Consider the following 15,613-nt stretch of genomic DNA (forward strand, 5'->3'; position numbering starts at 1 on the left):
GCGGTGTGTTGAAGAAAAATTTGTAAAATTGAAGGAAAATATGAAAAAATACAAAAACAAGAATATCAATGATCAAATAAATTAATAGAAAAAATTAAGAAAAAAAGTTACATAAATAAATTGGAAAATAAATTAAAAGAAAACTTTTTACTAAGCTCCAATAAATTTAAATTATAATTTAACAAATTTATATCAAATATAAAATATATCGCTTTGCGAATTCATTTAAATTAATATTTTTTAGATTGTAACACAACTTCTAAGAATTCAAAAAATTAATTTAAAAAAATTAAAGTACGTCGTTGCATAAATTGCAAAAAATATATAAAACATTAAAAGAAAAAAAAATTTAATTATTATTTCAATTAAATTTAAATAATCCTTTTCATTTAATAAATTATTGCTATTTTATTTTCCGAGTGAAAAATAAAATATATAAAAAAACGGAGAAATTTTTTTTAAATTTATATAACATAAACTTAATATTTTTGTTTAATTTTCCAAATTAAATTTAAGTCACTTTTTAACTGAAACAAACTGTTGATAAAATTTAAATCAAATCTAAAATTTTATTTTTAATTTAGTTAAATTAATATTTTTACGCGCTGCGGCGGTGCGCAGATTGCAAAAACAAATTATATAAAAATTTGTAAAAAAAAAAATTATTTAATTATTAATATTGTAATTTTAATTTTATATTTTTTAATTAAATTTCATATTTTTTATTTAAGACATTATTATTATTTTTTTAATTTAAATAAATTAATACTTTATATCAGCGCTGCTCTGAGTGGAAAATAAAATATATTAAAAATAATAGAGAAAATTTTTTCTAAAATTTAACTAAAATAAATTAAAATTTTAATAAAATTAAATAATTTTTTTTAATTTCCAAAATTAAAACTAAGTCATAATGTTTTTAGGTTTAAACAATTATTTTGCAAATTAAACTAATTAATACTTTTTATCGCGCTACGCTGAGTGGAGTTTTATGGATCGTAAAACCAAATAAAAATTAGAAAAAATGTCACAAAAACATTTATGAAAAATTTTAAAAATCTAATAAACAAAAAATAATTTTATTTAACTTAATTATACCATACCATTTTTAATTGATGTCTTAATTTTTAAATTAAAATTATATCATAATTTATAATTATAAAAAGAATTTTAAGAGCACATTTTTGAACTTAATTCACATTACTCGATTTCGTTAAATCGCAATTTATAATTATAAAAAGTAATATTAATTTAAAAAATTATTATAAATTTTGATTTCATTTATAATTAAAATAAATTTTTAAAGTAGTAGTAGATGAGAATAGTTGAGTTAAATTTAATTATTTTTTTATTAACTTTCTAAATATTTTTGTACATTTGTTTTTTAATTTTTATTAAAACTAAACCATATTTCGTTTCATTTAAATATATTAAAATTTTTTAAATTTAAATAAACCATAATTTGCTTTTATTTTTATTTTGTATTTTTTTACTTAAAGAAATTAATATTATTTATACAATATTATTTCAAGGCGGCAAACCTCTTAAAATATTCTAAACTGCTTACAGTTAAATATATACACCATACAAATATATACCGCATACACATAAATATATATTTTATTTAATATATGTGTGTATGTAACGGAAATGCGCGTAAATTAATAATAAAAATATGAAAGGCAAAGCGTATATTGTGCGTTGGTGCACAAGTCACTACTACAAACATACCTACATGCACACTTACTAACATATGTATGTATAAACACTGCAACACCCCACATTACTCGCAGCAACATTGCTGCACATATTTGTTGTTATTGCTATTTTTAATAGAAACTAAACTAAATAGACGACATAGTTCGCGCCATAAAAATTCGTTTAAATTTATGAACTTTGCTGATGAGTGCCCTGATTTTTTTCATTGTGCTTATTCCTTTTTCAATTGCAATATAAGTATTTAGACGCATGTGTGTGTGTGTGCGCGTGTGACGGAAATGTACGTAGCGTGGCGTAGATTCAATTAAAACCGTTGTAAATATTCTGTGCGTGATTTATTTGTAGCGCAAGCAAGTCGAGGCCCAAAGTAAATATATAAATGTATATGTACATACACAAGCGCGGGTGCAAGTCACTAAATGTCCGTCTGTTCATTGACTTTTGATGTTGATTTGTCGATTAGAATTTTGCTTCCTTTTGCATTGCTGCAAATCGCTGTGACCGGAAACGCTTAATTATTATTTTGTGCCCTTAATTTAATTTATAAACCATGTATGTATGTATATATTTGGGAATTTTGTTTTCTTTACTTAAATTGAAAGCGAATCTTCATAATCATTACAAAAAATAAGAGATTTCCGATTACTTGCGCGTAAGGAAACATTTAGCTTTTAATTTGTTGACCAAAAATTAATTAAGTAGATATTATGTGTACTTTATTTTATTGGCTTAAGTGTGCAGCGTGGATTTTATGCTTTTTGAATTTATAAAACCACACAATGCAAGAAAATGACAAAATATTTTCTTTAATATAAACATAATTTAGAAAGAAATAGTGAAAGAGAAGAATTGATCAAACCCTGTAAAGAGTATGAAAGGCTTATTAACATTTACTAAGCAATCTTACTGCCGAAAATCCTAAAAGTCGCCTCAAATTTGTTTTTGTTCTCTTCCGTCGCATTTTCATAACTTTTTTTTTTGTAATTTGTTAAAAAGTGTAATATTTTTAACTAAAGGATCGTTTCACTGCATCGTTTCTGTATGTTCTGTGACTACTGTAGTACCGCCGCGTATCTGCTTAACTTTAATTATCCCGCGCATTTTTGAAGGGACAGGCTAATCTAGGATTTTTAAAACTCGAAAAATTTCAAAAAATGTAAAAAAAAAATGGAAAAAATTCAGTGACTCAAAATATAGTTCGGTCCCTAAAAATATTATTTAAGAGCTTTGGTAGCATAGTGGAAAGATAAATGTTCCGTGTCCAATTCACTGTAGTGTTGAAACGTTTTAAGAGCATTTTTCTACTGTTATTTTAAAAACCGGCGACGATGGTGCTCGGAGACTATCGCATGTTTATAAAATAAATACATATTTATTAAAGTCTGACAAAAAGAAATTCGTTGCCTTATTTCTTACTCTCAGTTTAAATTGTCAAAGTTAGGCCGCTTTTAGGACTTTACTCTGACATATTTTAAATTTTGTTTGTAAAAAAATTTGCTAAGAAAACAATTTTCACTTTATTGTTTTATTCAAAAAGGTATTTTTCTTTTTACTTCGCATAATCCTGTGAGAAGTTGTGTTGTCAACGCAGAGGCACCATTTTTTCAAAAACAATATTACGATGTCATATTGTTACGGCTGAGTTTTGAATATTTATCTTTGAAATTTTCACAAGATCTTTGTAAAATATGTATCTTTGGAATATTAAAAAGTTCGAATAATATATTCCATTTTTTATATGAAAAAATAATTATTTTTTTTTTTATTTTTCACATGAAAAATTATTTTATATTTTACGAGTAAATGAAAAATTATTTAAATTTTTACATGAAAAATTATTATATATGTATTTTATATGAAAAAAATATTTAAATTTATATATAGAAAAATTTTTGTTTTTATGGAAAAACATTTAAAATTTTATATAAAAACTATTTTAAATTTTTGTATGAAAAAATAATTTTATATGAAAAAAATATTTTAATTTTTATGTGAAAAAATATTTAAATTTTTGTATGAAAAAAATATTTCAGTTTTTGTACGAAAAAAATATTTTAATTTTTATATGAAACAAAAAAACATTTTAATTCTTATATGGAAAAATATTAATTTTTACGTGAAAAAAAATATTGAAAATAGCACGTTTTTGCTCGAGCAAACCCATGTTACTCTTTACAGGGCTACTTCGATATTGCTCTCGCAAGCAGATATAACACTAACCTTCTAATTTAAGCGCAGCCGAAAAATCCTCTTGTTGGCCTGAGGACTTTTCAATACCGAATCGTTGCACTTGAACACTTTTTCACCTCCTAGATCGTCATAATCAGAAATAAATATGCTTTATTAATTTTAATGCGATTTATTTATAAATATTTTTTTAATAATAATTTTATTTTTTTATAAATAAGTGAAGTTAAATTTTTTTTTAATTGTTTTGTAAGAAAAAATTTATAAAAATTGAACTTGTTTAGAAACAAATTTATGTGTAAATATAATTAATTCATAGATTTACCTTATTATTATTTATTTTATTCTTTTTATAAATAAGTGAAGTTAAAATTTTTATTCACAAAACAAAAAAATATATTTTTATGAAAATTTAATTTGCTAAGAAAACGGCTTTTTTTAAGTGCCGTTTTTGGCGTCAGATTGCTTTATCTGCTTGCCGTTCTTGCACTTTGCAAAAAAAAAAAAAAAAATTACTAAAGTCACCCTCAGATGCAGTAAAATCGATTAATAAACATAAAAATAATAAAATTTTATAACACACCACAAGACAACAATATAAATAAACATGTTATGAACTTATATAAAGACAATAAACATTTTATATTGCTTTATGATATTCATATTTATGATATTCACTATACATACATATGTATATGGCATGTGCATTCGGGTGGATCAAATAACAGCAAATCTTGGTTTTTTTGAAAAATTGGTTGACCTCTAAGAAAGGCTTTCCAAGCATGCGCTCTGAATTGTAACGGTAAGGTCCTCCGCTTAACGATTTTCTATTATTTTCTTTGTATCAAATAGAAAAATTTGTATCTCGCTTCCAACTGCTTGAAAAAATATTTCGTTTTGTAAATGTTGCAGAAATTGAATCTTCAAAACAGGTTTACAACAATTTTTTCGTAAACCTGACCATTTAAAAAATATTAGGTGGGTTAAACATTAATGTGCAGAAAAGCAGACATTTTATGGTTTCGGGTCGGTTTCGAATCAGGTTGTCCAACAAGCGATGTTGTATTTATATATTTATACACAACGTCATATAATAGTGAACAGTGCAGTCCTTTACCATATGTATAAAGACTTGTATAAGTATATAAATAAAGCTAAACTGACAGCATATGCTTCATTAATACATAAAAACATACATACATATGTACATATACACATCACGGCCATTTGTGTGCGTGAGCGCCACTATTGCATGGTAGTCGCTTCCGCTTCCGTGTTTTCATAATTTACTTTTTGGCAAACATAAATGAAAACCGCACCAAACTGACCATAAAATGAAAGAATATTCAAAAAACAAAAAAAAAAAAACAATTGTCAGCGCCAAAAGGCAAAGAGCCTAAGGACAGCGCAAACAACAAACAGGACTCAAATGACGCGCTGCCATTGTAAATGTGTTGTATATATGACTGTATATGCATGTTTTTATTTAAATGTGTGTGTGATTCTTTATATGTCTGCTTGTGAATCGTCATTACGCGAGACGTCAGAATTTCAAGCCAAAAAGCGTCAAATCAATAAACTAAACATGCGAGCAAACGAAAATTAATGATCTCATGCGGTTTTATATACTTTTGTATATATGTAAATATGTGTATGTATATAAATGTATATGCATATGTATATATATATATATATATAATTATATAAATTTGTATATATAAACATGTATTATCATATATCTACAACTGCCACTCAAGTTTTATAGTTTCGACTGTCATGTGTGCGACTTGAAGTGTTGCCGCTCATTGTTGCTGTTGGCTGTTTCTTTTCAAACTCAACGCCGTTTTATTGTTTTCGATTTCAACATTTATTTTTCCAACTGCTTAGCGGCCATTTTTATTATTTTTTTTTTGAAAATTTACATTCACATATTTTTTATTTACAACACATACGCCATTGGTATGCCTCGTAAGGCGTACACAATCGAAAACCACAACAACAAACGCCACCTGTACACAATCTGTTTGTTTGTGGCGCGGGCGCCAAATGACGCTGAGAATTTCTTGTGGTCAACTCAAGTGTTTCACGTTTTCGTGTAAGCGTTTCTAGCTGCGGCACCCTGTCATTTGTACAGCGAAGTTTTTTTGTGGCACGCCCACAATTGTTTTATGTATGCGAGGTGTTAGCACAATATTTACTAATGCATAAACGGACTAAGTAGCAAATGCGAAGTCGAAAGTTGACAAGTTGGAAAGGACACAGAAGTAAATATGTCAAACATATGTGACTATATAAAAGTTTGATTTCGTGTTTCAAATGCATTGATTTCTCGCTAGAATCTCAGTATAACTTTTGTTGGCAGACAATCAATCAAGCGTGCAGGCTTGTGAAAATGTCGCTTAGAAGCAGCTTGATGAAGTCATAATAAAGTTTCAGTTGGCTGCTAAATTATGCATGAATTTATAAGAAAAAAGAACAACTTTTTCTATACCTATATATACATAATAGTATATATGTGTGTATGTATGTACACATATACATATATTTTGCTTATACGAAAAGTTCAATATTCAAATGATTCGACGAAACAAAAGTTTGTCTAGCTTACTATAAAATAGTTTATTGTTTACAATTTTCAAATCAGCGAAAAGCAAATAAATATAATTCTTATTGAAAATTCATGCTTTCAAGTTTATATATTCGATTGAAAATATTTTTTTTTAATTGGTTCGAGGCTCTGCTGTCATGAAAGCTGGTCCATCTGTATATGCGAATTAGTCCTTCAGCTTTTGAGATATTGTTCTGAAATTTTGCACACATTATTTTCGCTCCAAGTAGCCGCTTATTTATCGGAACTGCCAATATAGGATCATTATAGCATATAGCTGCCATACAAACCGATCCATCAAAATTAAAATCTTGTATAGAAAACTTTTTTATTTCAAAAGATATCTTAACAAAATTTGGCATAAGTTAATACCTAAACCAAAGCTAAGATATAAACAAAAATTTTCCAGATCGAACTACTATAGCATATGGCTGCCATACAAACCGATAGATCAAAATTAAAATCTTGTATAGAAAACTTTTTTATTTCAAAAGATATCTTAACAAAATTTGGCATAAGTTATTACCTAAAACAAAGCTAAGATATAAGCAAAAATTTTCCAAATCGAACTACCATAGCATATGGCTGCCATACAAACTGAACGTTCAAATGTATGTCCTTATATAGAAAACTTTTTGATTTGACGAGCTATCTTAACGAAATTTGGCACAAATTATTAACCAAAGCAAACGTACAATATCCAAAGAAATTGTGCTGATCGAACTACTATAGCATATGGCTACCATACAAACAGACAGTTCAACATCAAGTTTTTTTTACGAACACTTCTTTATTTGTGAAGTGTACTCTAACTTGTTTGCAACCGAAATTAACGTTTTTCCTTTTTTTATTTTTATATTATATATTTTTGGTAAATTTTACAAAATAAATTGTGTCTATTAAATCACTTTTTAAAAGTGTGCACTAAACGTTTATAGAGAGTTAGAACTTGTGGCAGCCGCCATTTGCATGACAACAGCGCAGATGCACATCAAGAATTTCCGACATATTTCTACTATGCGTTGCAGAATTTCAAAGCATTATTTAATTGTTCTTCATTAATATAGAGATTTTATTTTATTTTGTTTCGTTGTGCTTTTTTAGTATATAAATTGTATTTAAAGCCTTGTGTAGTATGACAATTCAATAAAAGTACGAAAAAAGTATACTGTCTTGTACATAAAATAGTACTATATAAGCAGCATACATATGTATTTATTTGAGTTTATATTCCGATTGAAGTAGCACACAAAATGTTGACACGCAAAGTTATATTTTTCAAGATTTTTTTGCCATGATTCGCGTTTTGTATAACTTTACGTATAATTTTTGCTTTGTTCACAGCGGAATTCTTTACTGCCGTGCCGCCACGCCTTAAAACAAGTTGAGTAAGAAATTCAGTCGACATTTTATATTTGGCACCAAATTATTGAAATTTAAATGCGCAATATTTTGTATATAAATTTGAATCGAAGTACGAATCGACGTAAGAAGTTACAAATCGTCACTTCAAATGAAAAACAACGTACATACGTACATATATAATCAAAAAATTGATTGAAATTGAGTTCTTTATTGCTTTCGATTCACATTACATATTATGTAGCATAAAATTTCAGCTTCCGCTATACAATATATCCAATATGTAACCACTTTATAACCAAAACTCAAATTTTGGATCAAAATGAGTGGTTTTTATTATGTCGTTTTTCCTTCACTTGTATACTTATGAAAAGTGATGCTACGTTATTTTGCATTTTACGTGATGAAATCGTGTTAATTTTTTATTTATGGTTGCGAAAATTTTTTGAAAATTTTTTGATGGTAAAAATATAAGCAGAGGAAGAGGAAGACCGCCACTCCGTTGGAAGGACCAAGTGGAGAAGGACCTGACTTCGCTTGGAATATCCAATTGGCGCCACGTAGCGAAAAGAAGAAACGACTGGCGCGCTGTTGTTAACTCGGCTATAATCGCGTAAGCGGTGTCTACGCCAATTAAGAAGAAGAAAAATATATATTTTTTTCATTACATATATTACAGCATATTGACGTAAAAACCAACTGATTTTTTACAAAGTAGTATATCTTAAGCTTTTCATCACATGAGGGTTCTAAAAAAGCTTTCTGTATTTTTTGGTGCCGTCGGAATTTTAAGATAGTTCTTTTAAATGTCCATATGACCTTTACAATGCCCATGTAACTTAAAGCCGATTTGTTTTGGTATCATTGGGAGTTTTTTATCGACATTTTGGTTCATTATAATTATTTTCTACACTGCCACAAACACCTTAGTACAAACACATAAAGAATTAAAAAAAAAAACAATTATTACATCTTATATATGATTTTATGCATTTAAGCTGCTTGGTTAAGGTCTCAAAAGATAGATGAGTTTCTAGTCTCCAATCACTAGAATATGTGTTTTTTTATTTCACTTAATTATTTTTATTCTTACTCTGAAAATATGTTTTCTAATGTGAAGCCGCTATAGAAAGATGGGTTATACTTTTGCAGTCTCCTAAGTCATTTTATTCCAAGCACACCTGAAAACTTTTGAATATTTTTCTCCAAAAAATATGGCCTTTTTACATTAAAATTGTATCATATTAATATTTAAGATTTGATCAAAATGTATTTTTTTTTTATTTCAAGTGATGTATAATATAGCCATGGACACATAAATAGCACACTTGGTCATCAAGAAAAAACATTTATATATTTCTTAAGTTTATCACCGACTTGAGTTTTATTTTAAAAATTATTCACTTTCATTTTACTAAAGCACTAAAACAATAAATATTCTATTATCATTAAAAAAAAGACGAAAACATATTAATTTAAAATATTTTGCTTGCTATTTTGGAGTTGACATTGTTCCATAAATTTTCTATTGGATTCAGATCCGGGCTTTGCGCAGGCCAATCCAATATTCTAACTTTTTCATTGCCGAGCCAATGCTTTACTAACTTTGCGGTAGGCTTCGGATTATTTTCTTGCATAAATGTCCAGTTTGTGGGCATGAATTCAAATGAAAATGGCTTCAGCTACTTTACGACTGAAAAAATTAGAAGAAATATTGGATTCGGATTTGTGCTATTTATATGTCCATAGCTTTATATTTGACCAAAAAATATATTTTTAAAAGTTTTAAAATTTAATTTCGGAAACAGAAATAAAAACAAGACTCAATCGGGGTTTCCTTGATAAAAATTATTTTTAATGAGATTGTAACACTTAAATTTTTGAAAAACAAATATAATTTATTTTAAGGTTTTTACCCTGCCAAAAAAAAATTGTAAAATTTTATATTTCTGTAATAATAGTAAAATAGCTTAAAACATTATACTTTAGATAGTTCAAATCTGTTTACTGGAAGCTGCTCTTAATTATTTCAAAATACTTTGATACAGACTTATTTTAAAATAAATATTATACAACTTAAATTGTACAGTGATTGAAAAATTTTATATTTTAAATTTTATTTTCTAAATTTCTTCAATTTTCAAAAATTGTCTAAATTTCATATTTTCATTTTACAGTTACGGCGGCATACGCGGTGGTTATCAACATTTCGGACCACAAGGTGGACAAGATTCTGGATTTCCGAGTCCACGCAGCGCCTTAGGTTACCCATTCCCGCCTATGCATCAAAACTCATATTCCGGCTATCATCTAGGCAGCTATGCGCCGCCCTGTTCGAGTCCACCAAAGGATGGTAAGTTTCAAACAAGCAACCTCAATATACATATGATAAAGCTAAAAAGCGATATACGAGTACTATAAACAGCAACTACTAAGTTGTGCTAGTAAAAATAGTGGCTAAATCAAAAGTATTGAATATACATATACATATGTATGTATATAGAGAAATAAAAAACCTCTTTGAGTGGCGCTGTCCCAACAGCAAACAAAAGCAAATGCAATCAATAAGCGCAAATAAACAAATATTAACTTAGTCAAACAAATAAGCTTAGCCGCTAGAAATACAGCTAGATAGAGCGATAGCTAGATAGAAATGTGTCCGAAAAATCGCCATTTTGGTTGAACTTAAAACGACCAATTGACCGCTGCCAGCGTAATAAAGCTACAAATTGAGCGGCTGGCATGCCATGGGTTCCTGAGAAATTTTATTATTTTTTCTACGCTTCGCTGGGAGCGCCCGCTGCATTCGGGTGACAATTGCAAGCCATTTACATGCGAACCTTCATTTATTCATAAATATTTACGTAGAAATATGCTTATGCATGCGTATATACATATATTTCGGTTTATGAATTTATGGTATATACAGTAGGTACCTGGTAGACGCAACTTATCGCTCGATAAAAATCGAGTTTATTTTGAATAAATTGTATTGGAATTTTCAAATAGTTATTTGAAGTTACATATTTCATTCTAATTTTTATTTTTCTATTAAAAAATAATTCTAAACAAATACTCAATAATTGAAATAAATTCATAGAAAGTTGAAATCCATTGGAAACGAAAATGTTAGGAAAAATAGTTTACGGGCGATATGTGGTCGGAGAAAAGTAGGGGCGTGGTTGAATTTTTAAGACTTAAAAAGAGCTCATCGTGATCTCAATCCACAAACTATGAGTCTTATAGAAAAACGTCTTATGGCAATGTTGTAGGTATTGAGCAATCTACCACTTTGTTCTTTCACGAAATTTGGTTGAGGCTAACCTTCTTATGTCCATGCTTGTTGAAATTTCTACTTTTGATGATATAAAAACATATACATTGCGGAGGTACATTTTTTCAGAAAGTACAACGAAAAAGCGCTCTAAACGATTCTATGCTGCGTTTCTATACCATCTACCCATTATTTCGTAGTAGCAGCTGTAAAATGCCACGTAAAATGCAAAACAATGCATCATAAAAAAAATCATAAAAATTTCATCGACCGCTGTCTTATATAACCAATATATAACCATTTCATAACCAAAACTAGAACATAATATTCACATTCTCTACTTGAACATATGTATAGCCCGTTTAATGACCTACATACATATGTTCGAAAACAATTAAAAATTGAAAAAAGTAAAAACGTTTTGTTTTTTTAAGCAAAGGTGAATTTAACCTGATTTTTAATTTTTTTTTTTTTTAATTTTATTTACCCGAAATTTTGGTTTTTAGCTTTTAGGTGTTAGTCATTGCGTGGAGAACTGTATACAGAACATGGAGAAAATATCTGAAAGTGACTGGATCATATACATATCTCCAAGTAATTAATCAAAAATGTTTGAAAAATGACATTTTGAAAAAAAAAATATTGCTAAAAAAAATTCGATCGTCTGTTTTTGTCATTAAGCTATCCTGTTTGAAAGTTTAGAGATTATTTTGAGTACTAATATTGGTACGGTTATATTTTCCGATATTTCGGTATTTAAAATGGTTAACAACCAAAAACTTCCAATAAAATATTTAATTTTCTTCAAAAATGAAAAACAAAAAAATCAAATCGAAAAATAACGATAAAATTTAGAATCATGATTCTTGTTCAAACCCAGTAAATACTTTTAACTGGATACAATGATGAAGGGGCACCATTACGATTCTTTTTTCCGCGATTTGAGGGTATGGGCGGACACGATACACGACAAAAAATCTGGCAACACTGGTGTTGGTCTCAAATATTTTGAAACTGTAGGTGCGCAAAATAGATTTTCATACATTTTTTAATCAAGAGGTCTTACTCTGTCCATTCTTACCATCAAATCGCGGCCCACAAGGGATCGTAATTTTACCGTTGAAGGTATGATTTTTGACCGAAATGATATATCATTGTAGTTTTTAGAAATAAAATTCCGAATTTCATGAAAAAATGTAGAAAAAGAGCTACAAATCAATTTTAATCGGTTTAAAATTTTCTTAAACCAAACACTCCAAAGTTTGCTCTAATCAAGTGCCCACTGTACCGCCGTTTTTTTGTAAGCTACATTTCAATGTAAAAGTGTACGTTAATATGTACATTTGTATATAATATTACCTACTGCTACACAAATATGTCACGTGAGTTTCAATTTCAGCGCCCTTTTGTGAACTGAACTTTTATTAAATTTATAAGGTTTTTGTGCCCGATTGTCTTCGGTTTGGTGTTGTTGTTGTGTATGCCTTGTCGCTGCAACACTCGAAAAAGGACAAACAAGATTTTTATCTCAAATGTATGAGTTGTTTTTTCGAGTAGTGTAAAGGACACTTTATACAATGTGTTGTTGTTTTTGTTATGACCTGACATTAGCGATGTATTTATTTGTGTGTAAACATGTTTGCATGCCTAATGATCGATGGCGACATCCATACATATGTATGTATGCACACTTACGCCCGAACGCAACTAAATATATAGTATGTATGTGCAGATCGACTGTGTGTGTGGCAGCAGTGACCACGGCCCAATGGGACACTCGTATTGAGACTTTGTGTTGACATTTTCAGGGAATGCGCTGCTGTTTATTATTTAGGGTTCCCGCATGTATTGCTTATTTCTTCGCCCCTTATACCGATATAGACATATCAGTTTTATTCCCATGCCTTTTTTATGTGTTGTGTGTATGTATGTTTGCAGGTATATTTAGTTGTTTATGTATATGTATGTATAGTTTTTTCTATTTGTATATGCTTGTATGTATGTATCTGTGTTTACATCCTCGCATTCATGTCTACTTTTCGAACCCAAAAAATGGTGACAGCAATTGTGTTAATAGATCGGTTAATTGTGCGGCCATTGTCGCTTTTGCTCCCTTTTACTGCAACTATTATCTGCCGCTATGGCGCTCTCCTTTCATATATCCTTTATTTAAACTGTTTTCTAGCTAAAATTTTGGTCCATCAGTCTAATTCAATAATCAAAATTTCAGATAAAGTGAGGCATTCTTTTTGAGCTGTTAAAGTGACAGCTGAAAATAGATTTTCGATCTCTTATTACTTTTTTGTTGTTTTATATACTTTTGTTGTTAAAAAATCCCCTTTCTAGTTGTGAAAAGCTGGAGCTTAGTACCATTTAGTCAGACACTTGTCTCGCACTCGAAATCTGAAGAGCTTCAAAGCTCAGCAATAAGATAAGAATGCCTGAAGAGGAACAACAACAACAATAATAATAACGTCAACAGTAACAACAAGGACAGGAATAATAACAACAACAGTAACAACAGTTACAACAACACCAACAACAACAACACCAATAACATTAACAACGCAATGATAACAACAATAGTAACAAAAGTAATAATAAGAACAATGACAACAACAACAACAACAACAATAGTAACAACATCAATATTAACAACAACATGTAACAACAACAACAACAACAATAACAACAGTAACAACAGCCATAGCAACAACGCCATAATAACAACAACAATGCCGACAACTTCATTCAATCAGTGTGATATTGCCAAGCACCTTCAGCTGCTGCTGGCGGGTGACTTTTCGAGTGCGCGCCCTGTGACAATAAAAAGCGATCATCAAGTGAATTAAAGTTGACGCCAAACATGAGCGTGAATAACGCACGAATAGCAACTCCGACGAAAGTAAGCCAAACCACCATTTACAGCGCGTGAACTATACACAGCAGCTCAACAGTTTTAAGCTGCGATGTCTTCGCAAAATAAAATCAAAAACTGAAAAATAAAAAACAAAAATCTTAAAACCTGAAAAATAAAAACTCAAAAACTGAAAAATAAAGCACTCTAAAGCAGCTTTCGTCCCGCCAACGACCTAACACTGCGCTGATTTAATTTCTTGTAGCCGCTACACCGCCAGGCGTGGTAAAAAAAGAATGTCTCACCAGCGCGTTGTCTCCGGATTTGGTGTTATTTTATGTGTTCGCAAGTCGCCTCGACTTCATTTGCCTCAGCTGCTGATTCTCAATTAAATTCGCGCCCATCGAGTGACAGCAGCGGCGAAAGAGTTCACTCATTATTATGCCCAAGTAGTATGCGGTGCAGTACTTTTTTAACGCACTGTACATTGCACATATGTGTATACATATGCACATGCATTTGTGTAGTTGCTTGTGGAATAATTTTAAATAAAGTTTGATCAAAAAAGTGTTCCAAAATAGTCGCTGCCTTTTGCGTATCGGAGGCTTTTCGGTTTTTGCGAAGTGCCAGCGTCTCGAACTATGTATGTATGTGCTTTGTTACGCAAGTTGTTGTTGTGGGTGTCAGACCATTTGTGGCAAAATGACAGTCGACGCAAACACTTTCCATAAGGCTCTTAAATCAATTGTGGAACTTAAAGCTTGAAGTAAAAAATTAAAATGAACTCGAAATGATTAAAGAAAGTAGAAATTTATTTTTAAGGGACTTCTAAAACTACATAGTAGAGAATGATTACTGAAAAGAAAAATAATGAACAAATAATATTTCTTATGTAGATGACGCGGTGGTATTAAAAAATCTATGAGAATCTATTCGAAAAACGAACGAACGCGTTAACGTCTGTGAAACAATGCTTTTCGACTACCAGGATGTCAAGAAACGTATTATTATTGGCAATAAGTCTTGGATCTATGCTTACGACCCGAAAACAGACGATCGATCGGCCCAATATCGTCGCAAAGGTGAGCCGAAGCAGAAAAAACTACGCCAAAGCAGATCATTTTCTTCGATTACCGAGGTATGGTGTACTCAGAACTCTTTCCGATCAACCAAATCGGCAACCAGGCATACATACTGTTAGAGTGTTATGCGTCGCTTGCCCGAACCTATTCGCAAAAAGAGGCCGGCTTTATGGGCCGGCAATTTTTGGTTTTTGCACCACGATAATGCACCGTCGCAGTCTTCATGGATTCTTTGTGAGTTTTTCGCTTAGTTCCGTGTGTTAGAGACACACGTTTAATTCTCCACAGCTTTCGAAAGCTGTATACAATTTTCTAAAAAAAATACCAACTCAGCCACCAATTCGTTTATTGAATTATCAGTACACCTGCTCTTTTGTGTATCGATTTTTCTTGAAACGTTCGAATTTCGTATAATATTATTGCTGTTGTCGAGAATGCTAGCCATAATTGTCACCAAATAATTATAATCGATCGTTTAGTGTCGGACCGATCGGCAATGAAGTCATGCGTTACATTTTCCTAAC

At 30.0% G+C, this 15,613-nt stretch overlaps 1 protein-coding gene and 1 long non-coding RNA gene across 6 annotated transcripts in view; one reads left to right on the plus strand and one right to left on the minus strand.

The window, feature by feature from the left end:
* LOC120770306 (homeotic protein distal-less) overlaps positions 1-15,613 on the plus strand; it is a 92,883-nt gene that overhangs the window by 4,468 nt on the left and 72,802 nt on the right. For all 5 annotated transcript variants that reach the window (XM_040097674.1, XM_040097676.1, XM_040097675.1 and 2 more), the window contains exon 2: positions 10,054-10,229. In XM_040097674.1, the coding sequence (XP_039953608.1) occupies positions 10,054-10,229 (176 nt within the window). The remainder of the gene's footprint in view (positions 1-10,053; positions 10,230-15,613) is intronic.
* LOC120770308 overlaps positions 1-15,613 on the minus strand; it is a 383,384-nt gene that overhangs the window by 751 nt on the left and 367,020 nt on the right. The gene's annotated exons all lie outside the window — the stretch shown is intronic.

This window comes from Bactrocera tryoni, chromosome 3 (assembly GCF_016617805.1).
Source record: "Bactrocera tryoni isolate S06 chromosome 3, CSIRO_BtryS06_freeze2, whole genome shotgun sequence".
In the NCBI taxonomy this organism is placed as follows: domain Eukaryota; kingdom Metazoa; phylum Arthropoda; class Insecta; order Diptera; family Tephritidae; genus Bactrocera; species Bactrocera tryoni.